General features: G+C 35.0%; 1 protein-coding gene across 1 annotated transcript in view; it reads left to right on the top strand.

Moving 5' to 3' along the window:
• Nucleotides 1-17,967, top strand: part of ALG5 (ALG5 dolichyl-phosphate beta-glucosyltransferase) — a 56,996-nt gene that overhangs the window by 27,384 nt on the left and 11,645 nt on the right. The window contains exon 7 of the mRNA XM_044668253.1: nt 6,152-6,211. Within this exon, the coding sequence (XP_044524188.1) occupies nt 6,152-6,211 (60 nt within the window). The remainder of the gene's footprint in view (nt 1-6,151; nt 6,212-17,967) is intronic.

Genomic DNA, 17,967 nt, shown 5'->3' on the forward strand with positions numbered 1-17,967 from the left:
GAGAGCCATAAACGCCACATTTTTTAAAATGTAATTTTGTGAGAGCCATACAGTGCTCACAGTGCGCTCCTCTAACAGCACCTGAAAAAAAATTGACTTTATGGCTCTTGCAGAAAGAGCCATACGTTGCCAACCCTGCAAAACTGTCAACTTTTACCAGTCTCTGTGAACTAGCACCTGCCAACAATTACAGGCTTGGAATGTTCAGCTTTTGCCAGGTTTTGCTGAGTCTGCTTTTATACTAGCTATAATAAGTCCTTATCTACAAATTTCCTATAACATTTATAAATAGTGGAGTCTGATAGATGCCCCTGTTTGTAGATTGCATTAGGCCTTCAAAAATTATAAACCACCTAAATGAAATCTGTAATCATTTAAAAGATTATATATGCACATAAAGTCTGAAATTTAGATCTCAAAGGGATCTTATAGTCTCATCTTGACTATTTCCTCATTTTATAGATGAGAGAACTGAGGCCCAGACAACTTAAGTGACTTTTCCAGAGTCACAGTAGAAGTAAGCTGCCTAACTTTTCACACAGGAAAAAACAAATGATAAAGAATTCCTTTTATCCCAAATAGCACATGTGATAAAATGGACAACTCAAAGCTGGTCACCTTGCTACTTCTTACTTAGACAGACATCATGGATGGACTGTGGACAGTAGAGATTGAATAGGAGAAAGAAAATGATTAAATTTCATTTTGGAAATTATAAATTATTACTAACCTTCATGAAATAAAAATACAACTGCTTAATACAAGCAAGTAAAAAGCAAACTCCCTTTGCTTTTTAACTGGGAGTCATAAAACACTAAGATCTCTGAGGAATCAAATTGCTAAAAGGCAATTGGGGAGTTACATGGTGAGCATAAATAAACTAAAGGAGTATTTCTAACTAATCGTACACAAGAATCACAAAAGTTGAGGAGGTTTGAATGAATTATGATTTAGATCATTAGAGAATGTACTCAAAGTAGTAAAATCACAGATTTGTTGAAGGTCTAAATATGTAACATCCAACACTTAAGAAATGGGAGTGTGGCTGCAACTATCAATAATATGTAAATAAGTCTCAATTGATGACACATGTTAAAACCAGTGGAAATGTGCGTTGGATATGGGGAAGCTGAAGGGGGGGTGAAAGGAAAGTAAAAACATGAATCTTAACCATGGAAAATTTTTCTAAAAAAAAAAATATTTAAATTTAAAAAATACATAAAAATAAAGTTGTTTAAAAAAAAAAAAGAAATGGGACTGTGGGCATGGGAGAGGAACTCCATAATTAATAGTTTACAAAGAAGCCCAGTGAAAAATATCTCTCATTCACCTCTTTGTCTATTTATGATATTTGTTCTATCACATAGCACAAATGAAAAAAGCATGGGCACTGTGTTCTGGAAGTAAATTACCTTTTGAAGTTATAGATGGATAATGTAATATTTAAGCTCGAATATCTCTGACTTCACTAGAGGGCACTAGCTGACTAAGCATACATATTTACAGTTTCCTATCTTGTAGGAGTAATCTCAAGAATTTCTGAATTTTTATCATTGACTTATATCATTGTTTCCTTTCTTTCATTTTATTTTTCACTGAAACTGCAAGAAATTTACTCCCCTATCTTACCCTTAGTATTAGAATGTTTTACTCACTTGTGCAGGTTTGATTGACCTTCCAAGATCTAAAGAGCAAAATTAAATGTAATTATTTCTCTTTAAAAATGTACTTGTGGAGGCAGCTAGGTGGCTCATTGGATTGAAAGCCAAGCCTAGAGAGGAGAGGTCCTAGATTCAAATCTGACCTCAGATACTTCCTAGCTGTTTGACCCTGGGCAAGTCACTTAACCCCCATTGCCTAGCCCTTACCACTCTTCTGCCTTAGAACCAATACACAGTAATGATTCTGAAACAGAAAGTAAAGGTTTTTTTAAAAATGTACTTGGGTTTTGAATTAAACAATAAATAACTTGAATAGAACTTTCCACAACCCCTAATTTTGAAAAAAAAGACTTTATATTCCAATTCCTTACCTTTTTTATTCTTACCATTTTTCTGACCTTTTCTTAAAAAATACTTTACAACCAATTTTTCAGTTTCTGGTAGAGTAAGTTTTGTTGTTCTTCAGTTATTTCAGTAGCTTCTGGCTTTTTGTGACCCTTTTTGAGATTTTCTTGACAAAGATACTGGAATTGATTTGCTATTTCCTTCTCTAGTTCATTTTACAGAAGATTGAAAACTGAGGCAAACAGGAAGATTTTTAGGGTTAGAAGGTACTTCAAGAAGTTAACTGGTCTGATGTCTCACTGAACAAGGATCCCCAACAAGTGGTCTCCAGGCTTTAATTGTAAACCTTTTGGGAAGGGCTACCTGCTAATTTCTGAGGGAGCCTTTTTTTCATTTTGATAAGGATCCCATCTCTTTTAATAACTGCACAAACCTTCTTAGTGAATGTATGCCTGCAAAATAAGCATAAACATATAAGACCTCAGGCAAATCACTTAATCTTTCTGAGCTCTAGTTTTCTTGTCTGTACAATAATATCATTGTACTACCTATTTTATAAGTTTATTGAAGTGCTATATAAATACGAGTAGTTATTATGATGATTATGGGTTGAGATAGAAACAACATGCATCTTGCCATCTTTATCAGTTGTTTTAAGTTACTCCTTCAATACAGATCAACTGATAGCTTTAGAGAGTTCCCAAAGAGAATGGAAAGTTAAAAAGATTTGCCCAAGATCACACAGTGTTTCCTAGAGATAAAATTTGAGCCTCAGTCTTCCTAATTCTAGATTATTTTTTATGAGTCAGTACCCATTTTAAAATAACCCTGGAAGATGAAGGTTGACCTTTTGTTGAGGCCTTTTAGGCATCCTCCTGAATTGCTACAGTTATAGTTATCCTACAAGTTGATAACTCAATTCAGGTTTTTTTAAACCCTTGTACTTCGGTGTATTGTCTCATAGGTGGAAGATTGGTAAGGGTGGGCAATGGGGGTCAAGTGACTTGCCCAGGGTCACACAGCTGGGAAGTGGCTGAGGCCGGGTTTGAACCTAGGACCTCCTGTCTCTAGGCCTGACTCTCACTCCACTGAGCTACCCAGCTGCCCCCTCAATTCAGTTTTACAAGTCAACTATTCAATTTTTTAGTTACTCTAGCCTCTGTCAAAGCTCATATGGCCAAAAGCTGGTTTATACCTGCCAGACTCGTAAGAGACTGATTTGTAGCCACAATGTCAGGGTAATAATTAACACTGAAGAGGAATATCTGTTGGGCAGTCCTTTTGACCTTAAAGCATAGCATTTCCACCTAGTTGGTTGGTCAGTTCATAAAGTTTAGTCAATTATCAGAAGATTGCTTTAAAAGTATATAATCAAAGAAAAAGAAAATGCATTTCAGCATGAGACATGTCCCCCATTTTACCTTTGCATAATTCCATTTTTACTCTTAGGATTTGTTCTGATAGCAATCTTACTTTGGTCTTGGTTTTTATTTTATTTTGAAATGTACATTTCCTTCTTTCCCTCAAGCTCAATTCTCCTGTATCACCTTCCATTAGATGTTTTTAGAAGTGCATTACGAGAGAAAAATTCTGATTAGACATTTCCTTCTTAGGAAGTAGTACAGTACTTTCATATAGAACACACTCCACTGCCCCTACCTTTTTTTTTTTAAGCAAACTATATTATTTCCTATCTTCACAGACTAGCAAAAGTACTTGGCCATGATAGATTTGAATTTCTTATTGTTCCTTAAAACCTTTAGTGGAAAGGCCTCCATATCCTCTTAGATATCCTTCCTTAGGTACGATTTTTAGAACAATGATGTCTTTCTCTTATTAAGAAGTATAACGAGTTGGCTTATCATTTGTAAGCTCTTTAGATTAATTCATCCTTGTATTGAGATCAGTACCATGAACTCATTTCCTCCATAAGGTTCCATGCCTAGTAAACTCATACTCTTCTGCTATACAAAACATCAGAGATGTTAAAAGCACTCAGGGAAGAAGATGTACTGATAAACTGGGGGAAAGTCTGAAAAGATTTTAGGTGGAAGTTCTTGGCTACTTCTAGTAAAGACTATTAGTTCTCGCCTTGAAATCTTATTTGAATAAAAACACAGAGTTTAAAAACAATTGCTACAAATACATGGGGTAAAGGAGTAGCATATGTGTACAATTTTCTTTTGTTAGTGATACTGTAGTGATAATATCTTTGTGGCCTTTGCTGCAAAATTAAATATAATTTGTTATTGACTGCTTTTGGGGGGGTGCTTTTGGTTTTGTTATTGTTGGTTTTGGTTCTTTTTGTTTTGAGACTAGGTCCCCTATTCAGTCTGGATGTATACCATCCACTCACAGACCCAATACCCCTACTGACTGGCAAAGTGTAGACCTGCTCCATTTCTAATCTGGACTGGCTCTTCTCTCTCTAGTGGAGGATGGGATGTTCCCTTGTGGGGTATGCTCATTATATTGGCATTGGTCTTAATAATGTGAGTACCTGATCAGCTCTCAGAACTCCAGAGGTCACATTATCAACTAGGCTCAACCTCTCCAGGAACTGGGGTTGCAGGCTTGTGGCACTATTAATAGTATCTATTGATAATATCATGCCATCTGATATGGAATTTTTGCCCTCCATAAAATTTTCCAACATTCACTTCCTGCTTTTTTTTCACTTCCCACCCCTCACTCCCAAAGAAAAAACTTATCTTATAATGTTAGATTTAGAAGAGATCTTAAAATTCATCTAGTTCAACCCTTTCATTTTACAGATGTGATGGCTGAGGTCAAAAAAAGCCATTTGTCTGGAATCACATAGCTAGTTAGTGGCAGAGCCAGAACTAGAAAACCTGTCTTCAGACTCTTGGTTCAGTACTCATGATTATTATTAGTTTTTATTTATAATATCACTTTATGGTTTATAAAGCATGTTATAAACTTTCTTTCATTGGATTCTCATGTCAGTTCTTTGAAATTGGTAATGCATTTATCCCCATTTTTTACTAGCTTTCCCTCCTGGCTACTTGAGGCAAGGAAGGAATGTTTTAGGTAAATACATATATGCATGCATATGTGTAAAACCACCTTTGTACATAGCCCCCAACATTCTCCCATCTGGTAAGCATTATGATGCTATTCTTTTAAGTCTACAAACATTCAAGAACTGTACAAAAAACCTTTAGCATTTAAGCACTAAGAAAATATGAGTTGTTCCATTCTGGAGAATTTGGAACTGCCCAAAGAGCTATAAAACTGTGCATCCCCTTTGGCCCAGTCATACTATTTCTAGATCTGTATCTGAAAGAGTTCAAAGAAAAGGGAAAAGGACTTTTTTGTTCAAAAACAAAGCAACTTTTTATGGTGGCAAAGAATTAGAAACTGTGGGGATTCCCATCAATTGGGGAATGGCTGAATAAGTTGTGGTATTTGATTGTGATGGAATACTATTGTGTTCTAAGAAATAATGAGCAAGATACTTTCAGGAAAACCTGGTAAGATTTACATGAACTTATGCAAAGTAAAGTGAGTAGAACCAGAACATTGTACATAGTAACAAAAGTATTATAAGGATGATCAAAAGACTTAGCTACTCTGATCAAGACAGTGAGGCAAGACAATTCCAAAGGACTTATGGTGAAAAGTTCTGTCCACCTCCAAAGAGAGAACTGTTGGGAATCTGAATGTAGATTGAAACATACATTTTTTTTACTTTATTTTACTTTAATTTTTTTGTTTGCTTTCTTTTGCAACATGGCTAATATGGAAATATGTTTTGTATGATTTCACATGTATGATCATTATCAAATTGCTTACTTTCTCAAGGAGAAAGAAGGGACAAGAGGGGGAAAGAATTTGAAATTCAGATATTTTTAAATGAGTGTTAAAAATTTGCATGTAATTTGGAAATATTTAACAAAATAAAAACATGTTTTAAAAAATAAATGAGTTGTTATTACTAAACAAACACTAATGCTAAAAGAAAAATTCAGCTTCCCTATACTGTAAAACAAATGTTCACATTGCTAATGAACTAACACTCTCATCAATGATGAAATAATGATGTTCTGGGCAACCCTCTAAGAGTAGATTATAGAACAGCTGCACGTAAAATATCATGAATTTTGGTTGCTTTTCCCCTCCAGGATCAAATGGCTATTGCTTGTGGATCTCGAGCTCATCTGGAGAAAGAATCAATAGCTCAGGTAAGGCTTTGGCCAGGTGACCTGGAACACCCTTTGATTTCATGAGTACATGTTGCAAGATATTAAATGAACCCTACAAGTTTAAGGAAAAATTATCCTCTTTTTTTTTCTTTTTAAAGGAAAGCTTGAAGAATTAATTTAATGCACTTAAGTGCAATATTCTGAAAATATAAATGACCTTAGACTTTTTAAAGTTCAAAGACTGGTGGTAACAGGAAAGAATAGTATGCTAATATTTATATTATTGAACTTAGAATATGAATCCCAATACAATGAAATACAGAACCTCAAAAAAAACCCAATTTAAAATAATTTGTATATGTGCTGGTTCATGCACACTTTTAAATGGTGTATTTAGAGTTTTATTCATAGTCCAAGTGGTTATCCTTCTTTGTGCTGCCTTTGGGTTAGAAAAGAAATGAAACCTAAAATTTTCTTATTTCTTTGCCATTTAGTATTTGACTTTTATTTTACAGTATAAGAAGTCTTAGGAAGGTTCTTTAAATTGTGAGAAGAAACTAATCTCTGAAAATTAGGTAGCATATGCTAGAAAATCTGGGGTAACTGGAGGGAAAGGATTTAAAATGCATTTAAAAAGGAAAATATGATGATATATATATTCTCCTTGAGCTAAGGAATTTAACCTAGTCACACTATTAATTTTTATTCAGTAATAATTCTAGAGGTAGAAGAAAATAAAAGTCTAGACATGAAAAATACTGATGCTTACTTCTATACTACTAATTTCCTTCTATAAGTTTACTTTTCAGCCAGTTTAAATTACCTAAAAATTTATATGCCTCAAGCCTTTGTATTTTATAGCAGTAGAGAATAATGGTGCCATTCTGCTGTTCTGAGAGAAACATTCCAAAAGGATTCTTGTTTTGAGATATGTAAGAATGGCCCTTGATATTTATGATTAATAAAGACTGACAGAGAGGCAGCAAGGTTTAGTGTCAACAACCTCAATCTAGAAGACCTAAGCTCAATTCCCTACTTTTGACACATACTGTACATGTTACCCTGGGCAAGTCACTTATTCTCAGTGCTCTAGGCAAAAGATTACAGGTTGTAAAACAAAGTCACACAGCTGCTTCGGCTGAGGAAATTTCCTCAATAGGAGTTTACTATACTAATAATACCATGGAACCAGACTCCCACAAGAGACCTGTTGGCATTGTATAACTTTGGGCATAATCTCTTTAATGTCAGATACTTTGTTTCCTGACATCTATTTAAGAAAAAAACAAACTGCAGTATTTTAATACATTGAACTCAATAAGTAGTTATTGATGAGACAGAGTAGTGAAGAATTAAGAGCATGGAAATTTCTTTTCCATTAAAAGAATTATAAACTTGGGAGCAAACTGTCTTCTTAACACCTATTCCAAATTTAATGATTGTGTTTTGGCTTGCTGCCACCCTTCTCTTTCTTTTTTGTTTTCTCATGTTTTCAGCACTTCTCCATTTGTGTCTCTCCTGCTGTTAGTTGGAATGGTCATCATGACTCCAGTGGATCAATTTATATTCATTACTACTTTTGTGAAAGACCTGACAGTTTTATAATGTATGACAATATCTTCAAGGGAAACTAGGAAATTCTTATATTTTGTTTCATATTCTGTATTCTCATGCAGAAGTGGTAGCGATAGTCTCAGTCTATATTAATAATTTTCTTCTTAATAGTTCTTAAGTAGTTTCATCTTAGTTAATCTTTTTATTTACTATATTTCATTTCTTTTTTTTCCAACTGAGTTTTTCTTAATAATAGTTGACTTTTCCATCAAATTCAACAAATATAAAGGCCTGTTTTGAAGTTCCATTGTGGTATGGATATAAGCTTGAATTCTGGAAGGCTTTCCCTTTGAAATACAGGTTCTAGCAGGCTCTGTCAAGGGTTCTAGCACAAGTCAGTAATAGACTGTCACCAAAAAGCCAACCTAGTTAAGTGTGGAGAGGTAGTCTCAGAACCAGAAGGTTAACCACTAAATGATTTTCTCTTTCTTGGCCATGGCTATTCTTAAAACCGTATTCTTTTTTTTTTTTTTTTTTAGATAAAGTATTTTTTTAATTTCTTTTTTTATATTATGATAGCTCTCTGGGAAGGAAAGGAATACTAATGATATAAACTATCTCATATAACTAATTTTATTTTTTTTTTAATAAAACCCTTACTTTCCTTCTTGGAATCAATATTGTGTATTGGTTCCAAAGCAGAAGAGTAGTAAGGGCTAGGCAATGGGGGTCAAGTGACTTGCCCAGGGTCACACAGCTGAGAAGTGTCTGAGGCCAGATTTGAACCTAGGACCTCCCGTTTCTAGGCCTGGCTCTCAATCCACTGAGCTACCCAGCTGCCTATATATATATTTATATAATTTTTTTAAAACAAGAAAAAGAAGAAAAATCACACCAATCTGTACTCTGAAAAAGTCTGAAAACATGTATGATATGCAGTACTGTGGCCCTCCCACCTCCACAAAGGAGCGAGGTTGGGAGTGTCCTCTTCTTTTTCAAGCTATACTTGTTTTTTGATTTTACAACTGTGAGGGGGTGAAGGGATGAAGGTAGGAAGGTTGGAGGAATGGAAGAAAAGAGAGAGGAAGGTAGAGGAAGGGAAAGGTAGGTAGTGTCCCCAGCAGGCAGGGGGGAATTGACCAGAGCCCTTCAGGGGCTCAAATAAAAGATTAGAGAGCAACTTGAGGGTTTAGAATAGCTAGGTTTTATTTTAATTAGAAAAGGGGAAGGTCTAGGGAAAACTAGGAGGAAAATAGAAAGGGGAAAAGGCAGAGAGAGAGAGAGAGAGAGAGAGAGAGAGAGAGAGAGAGAGAGCGAGCGCAAGAGAGAGTGCACACTGGTGCTGGTGCTCAGGATTCGAGAGCCAACCCTCCAGGGTAGAGAGAGAGAAAAGGTGCCAAACTTTCTCTTTTATACTTTTTCTGACACAAAGGAAGTGGGAGTTGTTGGGGCAAGTTGTAGAAGGGAGTCCTGGGAGTTGTAGTCTCCCAGGGCTTACAATAATTCCAAATGACACACAATATTCACTTTTGAGTGTTTTTATTTGTTCTTTCCATTTACATTGTTGTTATGTATGTGTACATATATATGCACACATACACATACATATTGTTTTCTTGGTTCTCCTTACTTCACTCTGAATCAATTCATTTATATCAGCGGTTCCCAAACTTTTTTGGCCTACTGCCCCCTTTCCAGAAAAAATATTACTTAGCGCCCCTGGAAATCAATTTTTTTTTTTAAATTTTAATAGCAATTAATAGGAAAGATAAATGTACCTGTGGCCATCACTGCCTTCCTGGATTGCTGCAGCACCCGCCAGGGGGCAGTGGCACCCACTTTGGGAATCACTGATTTATATCTTTTCATGTTTCTTTATATTTATCACATTCATCATTTCTTATAACACACTATTCCATCACATTCTTGTACCATAATTTGTTTAGCCATTCTCCAGTCAATGTGCATCTTCTTTTTTTTTCCAGCTCTTTGATGTCTCACAAAGGGCTGCTATATGTTGGTATATATGAGGACTTACTTCTTTTCAATCAGTTCCTTGGGTTAAGCCCAGTAACTGAATCTCTGGGTATATACTCTTTAGTCACATGACTTGCTTAATTTAAAATTATTTTCCCAGATGGACATACCAATTCACAACTCCATCAACAATGCATCAATGTACCTGTCTTCTCATAACCCCTGTAATATTGACCGCTGCTATTTTTATTATCTTTGCTGATTTTCAGTGAGGGGTTATTTTGATTGGTATTTTCCTTATTAGTGATCTGGAACATTCTTTCATTTAGTTCTTAATGCTTTATAGTTATTTTGAGAACTGTTCATATTCTTTGACAAATTTTCTACTGGAGAATATGTATTTGTAATTTGATATTTGTTAATTGTTTAAGATTGATACCAATCCCTTATTAGGGAAATTTGACATTCAGACTTTTTTGCATTCAACCATTTGCTTTCTCATCTTAGGTCCATTGATTTTGTCTGAAGAAGCTTTTCAGTTTTATCAGTTATCTGTTTTATCTTTTCTAATTGCTACTATCCCTTTTTCAGTTGAGAATGTCTCTTACCCATAGCTATGGTCTTTGATCTGCTTCTCTTCTAATTTTTTTTTAAAATGATCTTTAATATTAAAGTCACACTTTAGAATGACTTGTGGAATATGCTGTAAAGTATTCATCTAAGCCTCATGTTTGCCAAACAGTTTTCCAGTTTTCCAAGCAGTTTTTATTAAATAGAGTTCTTTCCTAAGTAATTTACATTTTGCTTTATTGGGCACTGAGTTATTGGTTTACATTGTTTCTGATTTTCCCTTGTCTAATTTGTTCCATTGATCTATTAAACTAATTTCAGATGATTTTGATGTCTGCTGCTTTATAATATAATTTGAGGTCTAGAAGTTCAATTCCCCCTTTGTCCCTACATCTTTTCATCATTTCTCTTAATGTACTAAATCTTTTGTTTTCTCAGATTAGTTTTTCCTTTGTTTAATCAAGTTCTATAAAGTTTCCCTTTAATAATTTATTGGTTTAGCCTTAACAATGTAAATTAACTTTGGCAATACTGTCAATTGTATTATATTGTCACAACCTAGCCATGAGCACAGCTATTTAAGTTGTTCTTTATTTTTTAAGGAGTACTTTGCAATTGAATCTAAAAGTCTTGTGTGTGTTTTGGTAGATATACTTATAATAATATTTATCAGTAACAGGAATGATCACCAAGATGAAATCTTTTTGAGTAATGAATAAGTATTTGTTTATCAAGCACCTGCTATTTGCAAGGCACAATGGGAAATAGAAAAATAAGACATAGAACTAGGGTAGAAGTTCTATTGAGGAAAACTTGATAGAGTGGGAGGCTTTTGAGTTGAGCCTTAAAGGAAGAATAAAAATTAGTAGACATACCACTATGCCATATAACAGATCCTAGACAAGTAGCATCTCTAAAATATTTACACTCACCCTATTTGTTTTTTTTTTAAACCCTTACCTTCTGTCTTAGAATCAATAAATAGTATGTATCATAGAATCAATACTGTGTATTGGTTCCAAGGCAAAAGAGTGGTAAGGGCTAGGCAATGGGGGTTAAGTGACTTGCCCAGGGTCACACAGCTGAGAAGTGTCTAAAGCCAGATTTGAACTGAGGACCTTCCATCTCTAGGCCCAGCTCTCAATCCACTGAGCTACCCAGCTGCCCCCTCCCCTGGTTTTTTAAGCTATTCAGTTTCTGTTCTATTTATTTGCCATACTTTTCTAAATATTTTTGAAAATTACCTCAATTTAAAAGTTTTCATTATTATGATTTCAGAACTATACATTCTCTTTTACCTTTCCATATGAAATCCTTTTATCAGCAAACGAACAGAGGGCAATGACTTTGGCATTTTTTAAATATCCATTTTCTTTAAAGCTACCTCTCTTGACCACTGCTTGGTTCCCTCTTAAATATTTGTTACTGTAAAATATACCAATTATACATTTTAGTGACTATTAAAAGTGTGATACTTTATTAGTCTTTTAATTTAGTATTTATTATATGATAGGAACCAGACAGAGTAAAAGGAACTTTTTTTTCTATCTGGGCCTATGATTATATTGAAATGAATAATTCCCATTTATGTATATTAGGACCTTGCTGATAATTTTTAGTTTTGCTTAGGGCATTGACAGATTAAGTGACTCAAATGGTTTGTTCTGGTTACATGACCAATATGTTTTGAAGCAAGACTTGAACCCAGGTCTTCAAATCTGGAAAAAACCTTAGAAGTCCAACTCCTTAATTTTAAAAACAAGTAAAGTGAAGTCCAATAAGGTTAGATAAAATTTTTGCATCACACAGGTAGTGGACAGCACAGCTCGGATTTGAACACAGATTGTGACTTCATATTCAGTTCTCTTCATTGCAGCAGCACACTGCTCAGGCTTACCCCTGCCTTTCCCCAAAGTGCTCATCAGCCCTTCTTTAAAATCCTAGGTAGCATAAACCCTTTCTATTTCAAGACAACTAACTATAACTTTGAGTTAAAATCTGCCATTCTTCAGTAGAGATGCAATATGAAAGTTTATGCATGCCAAAAAGATTTTATATAAAGGAAAATGCTTGCATTTTAATATGGCACCCAATATTTAAAGGACTCTTCCTAGTATTTTAAAAGTTAAAAAGATTTAAAGGTATGATAGGTAGAAGGTTGGTGGCTCAATGGATTGAGAGCCAAAGCCTAGAGACAGAAGATCTTGGATTTGAATCTGGCCTCAGACATGTCCTAGTTGTGTGACCCTGGGCAAGTCACTTAACTCCCACTGTCTAGCCCTTATTGCTCTTCTGCCTTAGAACCAATACACAGTGTTGATCCTAAGACGGAAGTTAAGGGTTTAAAAAAGAAAAAAAAGAGGCATGGTAAGGTTATTATCTACATCACTGATAAAATAATGGATCCATCAAAGTATCAACTTTACTTTGTGTTTCCTGTAATATGGTTCCTACCCAAAGTTATAAGTCAAATAAAATCATATATTTATAAGAAATCAAAGCGTCCTTGACTTCAAAGAATTTGCATTCTATTAGAGCATACAACATGTATACAGTATAACCCCAACATGCATTTATACAAAGAAATTGTGATGGAAGAAGATAGTAAGAGTTAGGGGAATCAGAGAAAACTTAATGGGAAAGATTATATCTTAGCTGAACCTTTGAGGGAAGACAAACTTTCTGCGATACAGAAATGAGGACTGAATAGAAAGCATATGAGGTGCCATTTCTGAGAAACTATGTGTCAAGTTTTGGAAAGAGCTTTTAGTCCAATTTGGTTAGAATGTAGAATTTATAAAAGTGTGTAGTTTGTAGTGATAGTTTCCTGGTTTCAAAGGGTCTTAAATGCTAAAAAAACTTGTTTTCTCTTTAATATTCTTTAAGTAATGGGAGCCACTCATCATTTTTGTAAAGGTTAGTGAGATGGTCAGACTTATGCCCTAGAAAGATTATTTTGATAACTTTCTATAAGATGGATAAGACAGAGAAAAGAATGGAATCAGGGAGAGCAATTAGGAACTTACTGCAATAGAACAGGCAAGAGCTCATGAAGATCTGAATCATGGCAGTAGCTGTCTGAGTGGGGAGAAGGAGACAATTGTGAGAGATGTTGTGGAGATAGATTAAATAATAATTTGGGGATGGAAGAATAATCCAAAAAAGAGAAGAATAAAGGATGACTCAAGGCTATGAATATGGCTGACTGGGAAGATTGTGGGGTTAAAAATTTTTTTTATTGTCATGCAAACACACATCCATATTGGTCATTGTTGTAAGAGCACACTCATACAAAACCAAAACCCCAAAATAAAACCAAAGATATACTGATGTGAAAGATGACTCCAACAGTTCTTTCTCTGGAGGTGGATAACATTTCCCATCATAAGTCTTTCAGGATTGTCCCAGATCATTGCATTGCTGAGAGTAGCCAGGTTTTCACAGATAATTGGTGTTCATTATTTCTGTTATTGCCTACAATGTTCTACCAGGTCTGCATATTTCACTCTGCATCAGTTCCCATAGATCTTTATGGTTGTATTTTCAAAACAAGTTTGGAAGAAGTAATGAGTTTAGAGGGGAACATATTGAAGTCCTTCATTGGACTTCCTACAAGACATATAGGAGGAAATATCCAGCCAGCAGTTGATGATACAAGATTAAAATTTAGGAGAGTGATTAAGGATAGAAATATGAATTTAAGGAATCAACTGCATAAAAGATGATTCTTAAACCCATGGGAACTAATACAATCTCTTAGAAAGCATAGAAAGATGAAAGGGCCCAGAACAGAATATTGATCAACACCCATGCCAAAAAAGCAGGAGATAGACTGATGATCCAGCAGAGGAGGCTAAGAAAAAATGGTCAGAAAGACAGAATACCAGTGGTGTCTTGAGAGGTAAGAAAAGAAAGTATATATAGGAAGAAGGAATCATCAAGGGTATCAAAAACTCAGAGGTAAAAAACAATGAGAAATAAAAGTTCATTAAGATTTATAAATTAAGAGAGACCTTGAGAGAAAGCAGTTCTAATTGAGAGATGACATCAGAAGCTACATTTCAAAGGATTACAGAGTAAATGGGTCAGGGCAGCTAGGTGACTCAGTGGATAGAGAGCCAGACCCAGAGACTGGAGATCATGGGTACAAATTTGGCTTTAGACACTTCCTAGCAGTATGACCCTGGACAAGTCACTTAATTCTAATTGCCTAGCTAATTACCAGTCGGCCACCTTGAAATCAATACTTAGTATTGACTTCTAAGACAGAAGGTACAGGTTTTTAAAAAAAAGTAAATGGATCAAGAAGAAGTGAAGTCAGCAAGTACAGATAATTATTTTTAGAAGTTTGGCAGTGGAAAGGGAGTGGGGATATAAGAAAATAACTTAAGATCATGGCAAGTCAAGTGAAATTTTTTTCTTTATTATAAATTTGATAAATATTTTAAAAACACGAACATATCCTTATACACAGAAGAACAGAAAAAGCAATGATGATATATGACATTCCTGTTATGTACAGTTTAAAATATATGTTTAGTGATCTTATCAGCTCCCATAGGATGAAGTTACCATCTTTCTCAATGATTCCCATATTTATAAGCAAACTTAAAGACTCTTTTATTAGCTTCAGTTCCATTTCCCTGATGGCCTATTAGTCATTTTAAACTATCATTTTAACTAACATTTTAACTATATCCCATAGACATCTCAAACTCAACTTGTTCAAATCAAAATTAAAATAAATCGAACACAATAATTTTCTTCCCTCGTCTTCTTAACTTCCTTTCTACTATCAAGGGTATCAGGTTTGAGTAGATAGGAGGATAGAAAAAAACTGAGTGTTTATGACAACATGAATTTCTGTTACCCATTTAGTTACTTGTCTCCACTGTTAGAATGTACCTTATTGAAGGAAGGGGCTGGTTTTTTTCCCCCTTTTCTTTTATCATCATCTTTTAGCAAAGTGCCTGGCACATGCATAGTAAGCACTAAACAAATGCTTCTTGATTGATTTATTTGTACTAAATTTAACATAGTAGTTCTTTTTGTGTCCCCTTCTTGACTTTCATTTCCTCTCTTTTATGCACTTTCAATATTTCATTGATTTTTTTTTTTTTGGTATTGCTATCTCTACTCCTATTTTCTCTAATTCTCACAGGCCCCCCACCCACCCCAAGAAAAGCCCACCCTCAAAAAATACTGTTGAGTAAAACAGAGCTATGAATTGACTATATCTGATATCTGTCTCATTCTAAACTTCTGTCAAGAAACAGGATTGCTGCTGTCCAGTTGATAGATACTCACTTTGTTTCCAGTTCTTTGCTAAGGCAAAAAGAGCTACTATAAAATTTTTATTATGTAGGTCTTATCTCTCTTTGATCTCTTGAGGTATATGCCTAGTAGCCGTGGTAGTATTGCTGGGTCAAAAGATAGGCTAGTTAGTGAATTTTTGAAGTATCTTTCCAGAATAATAGGATCAATTTACACCTCCATCAATAGTATTTTTAGCATACTTGTCAAGTAAAGGTTTATAATTTTGGGATAGACTTAAACATGTCTATGCAGTGAGAAAAAGTCATGTCAATTTATTTATACCCTGTGGTAACTTTTTCAGTTAAAAAATACTTATTATTCACCTACTATGTGCTAGGTACTAGAAATACAAAAAGAATGAAAAGATAGTCCTGGCCTTCAAGGAGATGATAATCTAATGGGGGAATCCACAAACAAATAAATATGTATAAACAAGCTATATATAGGATGAATAGGGATTGATTAAAAGAAGGAAAACACTAGAATTTAGAGGAGTTAGGAAAGGCTTCATATAGAAAAAAAAAATTTTTAACTGGGACCTGAAGGAATCCAGGGAAGCCAGTGGGCAGGGATGAAGAGGGAAAGCATTGCAGGCATGTGGGACAACCAGAGAAAATTCCTAGAACCAAGACTTCTTCAAGTCAGGAAGACCAAAGTTTAATTTCTGCTTCAGATATTTACTAGCTCTTATGTGACCTCCAGCAAGTCATTTAACTTTTCTCAAGCTTAGTGTCCTCATTTTTGACATGAAAATAATCATAGCACCTAACTCACAAAGCTGTTAATCAAGATCAAATGAGATGACATACGTAAAGCACTTTGCAAATGTTGAAGTCCGTCCTTCCTTCCTTCCTTCCTTCCTTCCTTCCTTCCTTCCTTCCATCCATCCATCCATCCATCCATTTATCTTGGAATTGATACTGTGTATTGGTTCCAAGGTAGAAGAGTGGTAAGGCAATGGAGATCAAGTGACTTGCCCAGGGTCACACAGCTGGGAAGTGTCTGAGGTCTCATTTGAACCCAGGACCTCACATCTCTGGGCCTGGCTCTCAATCCACTGAGCCACCCAGCTACCCCCATGAAGTGATAATGTGAGCATTTATCATTGTTATTACTTCCTAGACACGATCCTCTGGTCTATATAATAATATCTCCCATTTGTATATACTTTTTTTTAACCCTTTCCATCTTAGAATAAGTACTATTCTAAGGTAGAAGAGCAGTAAGGACTAGACGTAAGTTAAATGACTTGCCCAGGGTCACACAGCTAGGAAGTGTCAAAGATCAGATTAAAACCCAGGACTTCCTATTTCTAGACCTGGCTTTCTATCCACTGAGCCACCTAGTGCCCCACCCTGCCCCATTTGTATATACTCTTACAGCTACAAAGGAAAATCTAAGTTATGTTTTATTTGGTTGATTTTATTTTCCCCTCTAGGTAAATGACCATTGATTTAAAAAAAAAAAAAAAACATTTTAGCCACCTCTGTTTTAAAACTATAATATGAGGTTATTTGTGCTATTTATTTTCACCTGTTACAGTGAGCATTTGTTTGTTTGGTATGTACATTCTTTTTAAAGATCACTTAGAAATGCTTTTGGAATTAAGATCAATATTAAAGAGATGCTTAGACCTGCTATATGAAATCAGCACTTGAACCACATTGGAAAGACTTGATTAGATACAGTTTGGAATAATGGAAAGAGTGTTGACTTTGGGTTCAAATTTCTATTCAAATCCTGGCTCTAGGGGCAGCTGGGTAGCTCAGTGGATTGAGAGCCAGGCCTAGAGACAGGAGGTCCTAGATTCAAATCCGGCCTCAGACACTTCCCAGCTGTGTGACCCTGGGCAAGTCACTTGACCCCCATTGCCTACCCTTACCACTCTTCTACCTATAAGTCAATACACAGAAGTTAAGGGTTTAAAATTTTAAAAAAAAAAAAAATACTGGCTCTACCCCCTCCTTACCACAAGACATTGAGCAAGTCAGTAATCTTCATTAGGAGTTCATTTCCTGACCTTTAAAATAATGGCATTGTGTTTCGAGGGGAAATGATTGGGGATATAGACTCTAAATGATCACTCTAGTGCAAATATTAATAATATGGAAATAGGTCTTAATCAATGATACATGTAAAACCCAGTGGAATTATGTGTTGGCTTTGGGAGGAGGGGAGGGAAAGAACATGACTCATGTAACCATGGAAAAATATTCTAAATTAATTAAATAAAATTTAAAAATTAATAAATAATAAAATATATAATAAATAATAAAATAAATTAATAAAAAAAGCCCTCTAAGGGGGCTTTTCCGTCTCTAAACCCACAATCCTGTGACCTCTTTGATGTAGCTAGTACAAGGTTCATTTATCCTCAT

The sequence above is a fragment of the Gracilinanus agilis genome, chromosome 3 (genome assembly GCF_016433145.1).
Source record: "Gracilinanus agilis isolate LMUSP501 chromosome 3, AgileGrace, whole genome shotgun sequence".
Classification (NCBI taxonomy): domain Eukaryota; kingdom Metazoa; phylum Chordata; class Mammalia; order Didelphimorphia; family Didelphidae; genus Gracilinanus; species Gracilinanus agilis.